This window comes from Pinus tabuliformis, chromosome 6 (genome assembly GCF_031772625.1).
Source record: "Pinus tabuliformis cultivar Carrire ecotype Pingquan chromosome 6, CPIR1, whole genome shotgun sequence".
In the NCBI taxonomy this organism is placed as follows: Eukaryota; Viridiplantae; Streptophyta; class Pinopsida; order Pinales; family Pinaceae; genus Pinus; species Pinus tabuliformis.
In genome coordinates this window covers 1,452,735,783-1,452,738,257 of record NC_142292.1, presented here as the reverse complement: position 1 = coordinate 1,452,738,257, position 2,475 = coordinate 1,452,735,783, and the positions used below count along the sequence as shown (strand labels likewise).

Below are 2,475 nucleotides of genomic sequence, written 5' to 3'. Positions count from 1 at the left end.
CTCAAAATTTGTACTTCATTGATCCCTCTCGAAGCTTGATAAATCGGGTGTTTAGATAGATCTAAGCTGGTAATATAATCTAATTATTTTTTAATACATTTTAATCTAATCCAAACAAAATATAAAAATAATTTCCAAAATTCAAATTTTTATTTAAAATTTAACTTCAATTTAAGTAATTTATACTAATATTATTATAAAGGTTTAAAATTTGAAAAAAATACGGTTTATAAATATTTCAATTTCATTTTAAAAAATAAATATTTTATTAAAAACATTATAGATATATATATACGTGATCCACTTTCAAATTTAATTAAATGTGTGTTATGTTTTGTAATTTAAGAGTGAATGCTAAAATTTTAAAGCGTTATGGCCATAGTTGTTCCTTGCCACCACCTTTTCGTCTTCAAAATTTTATTGGATTGTTGAAATTTGATGGGTTGTCCATTCACATGCTTTGTGTGTTTCATAAATCTTCAATGTACATTTTGCAACATGGAAAAAGAAACCAATGAGAAGAGAGCTTAAAAGTTAAAAGGAAAAGGCGTTTGTTATTGGATATTGAAACCATTTCATTTCAGTTAGTTCTTTTTTCAAGTTATAATGTTTTTTTAACGTTTTTGAGAAATGGAAAATCTAAATAATTTTTAAATTAATCAAAATCTTTGGACAAAGTTCTCGTCACCTTCAACACAAATCTAAGTACTTTAAAAGAAAATTGACCCAAACACTATTGATTTAAATGCTCCTTTGCCGAGATTTCAAGTCGAAGGCATCAACAAGAAGTAAGTTGCACCTAAAAAATGTGAAGGTCAGGTGTTTCACCGTATCCAGAATTTGCTTTCAATGTGACAACTATTACTACTTTTGGAAAATAAGGTCAAAGAGGGTGGGGATGATGGTGTTGGTGCTCCACTAAAGTTAGACAACTTATATATATAATGTATTATTTCATATTTTATACGTGTTTGATAGTTTTTTATTTTTCATTTCAATACTATTTCTAAGTTACATACTTATTTAATATAGTATGTAAACATGTGTTTCGTCATTACTATTTACGTTACAACATCTTCTTTATAATAATTGAACATTTAAGTTCTTTTATTCAGGAGGCAGAAAATGTCGTTGTATAAGAAGGGTTTGCAGTGTTCGAAGCCCAGTTAGCAGCGTTGACGATGGGTCTAGTCACCATGGAACTGATGAATTTCTACACTGTATCTGAAGAGTGTGCTGCGGATGGCAAGCAAGCAGAGCACTCTATCCAGGTGCCTTGTGCTGCACCCAAATGGGGATGGTGCAACACACCAATGCATTGCAGGAATCAATGTCAAAGCCTATGCAGAGGCAGAGGTTTGACTCCCACGAATCCCTCGCCCATTTCCAGTGGACAGGGAGTCACATCTATCATAACTGAAAATGTTTTCAAAGAGTTATTGAAGCACAGAGACCCACGGGATTCTACTCCTGGTTTTCCCAGCTTCGGCATGGCAGGGATCTCGCTACTCACAAAAGAGAGCTCGCTGCTTTCTTTGGCCGAACCTCCCACAAAACCACAGGTTATCTTACACATCTAGGTTATACTTACACATCTATTTCCTCATGTTTTTTTATCTAATTTTACTTGCTTTACGACACATTTGGGCAGAATATTGTTAAAACAAGCGGATGGCCTTTTACTCTTACCCGTCAAGGTCTTCAATAATATCTGCATCCTTAAATGAAATCAACAGAATACACAACCAACTTAATCATGGGGCAGAATTATTAAGATTTGAAGGCATAAACAAGCTAAAAAGAACCTCTCTAATTTTGCAATCTACAATCTTAGTAGAAACTATTTTTTACAGATTAGATCAAATTAAATCATCAAAACCAAAAACATAAGAGAAAAATGAATCCTAATCTAAAATATTAGAAAAATTTATTTCTATTTTTTTAAAAATTATAGCAAATTAAATCATCAAAAACAAAAAACATAAGAGAAAAGTGGGACATAAAGACCATTCAACATGCAGGCCATAACGTGACAACAACTATATGTCTAAAATTAGGAAGAAAAAGGGGCAGAGAATAGGGAAAAGATTCAAAACCAAACTCGAAGATGGGAAAATAATCGACTATATGAAAGACGAACAGATAGAGAAAATTGATACTTCAAGCAAATCAAAGGCAAGCAATTACAACGTTCGCGTTCGGAAAATCAGCCAAAACTAGAAAACATAATGAAGAAGACTAGGCACATAACCATATTTAAATGACAACAAGGGGGAATGGTTTGTTTGTAAAGGGACATGTCTATTCATTCCAAACCGCAGCATAATCACCCGGAAAACATAATGAAGAAGACTAGGTGTATAACCATATTTAAATGGCAGCAAGGGGAAGATGGTCCATTCGTAAAGGGACATGTATACTCGATCCAAACGGTAGCATAATCACCGGAGGCGGATTCAGTCCCCATTTTGGCGG

General features: G+C 33.2%; 1 protein-coding gene across 1 annotated transcript; it reads left to right on the top strand.

Moving 5' to 3' along the window:
• Positions 1-1,181: 1,181 nt before the first annotated feature.
• On the top strand, positions 1,182-1,708 carry LOC149264090 (chitinase 2-like). Its single transcript, XM_089395018.1, has 2 exons — positions 1,182-1,562; positions 1,652-1,708. The coding sequence occupies exons 1-2, from the start codon at positions 1,182-1,184 to the stop codon at positions 1,706-1,708; spliced, it is 438 nt and encodes a 145-aa protein (XP_089251144.1).
• Positions 1,709-2,475: the final 767 nt, after the last annotated feature.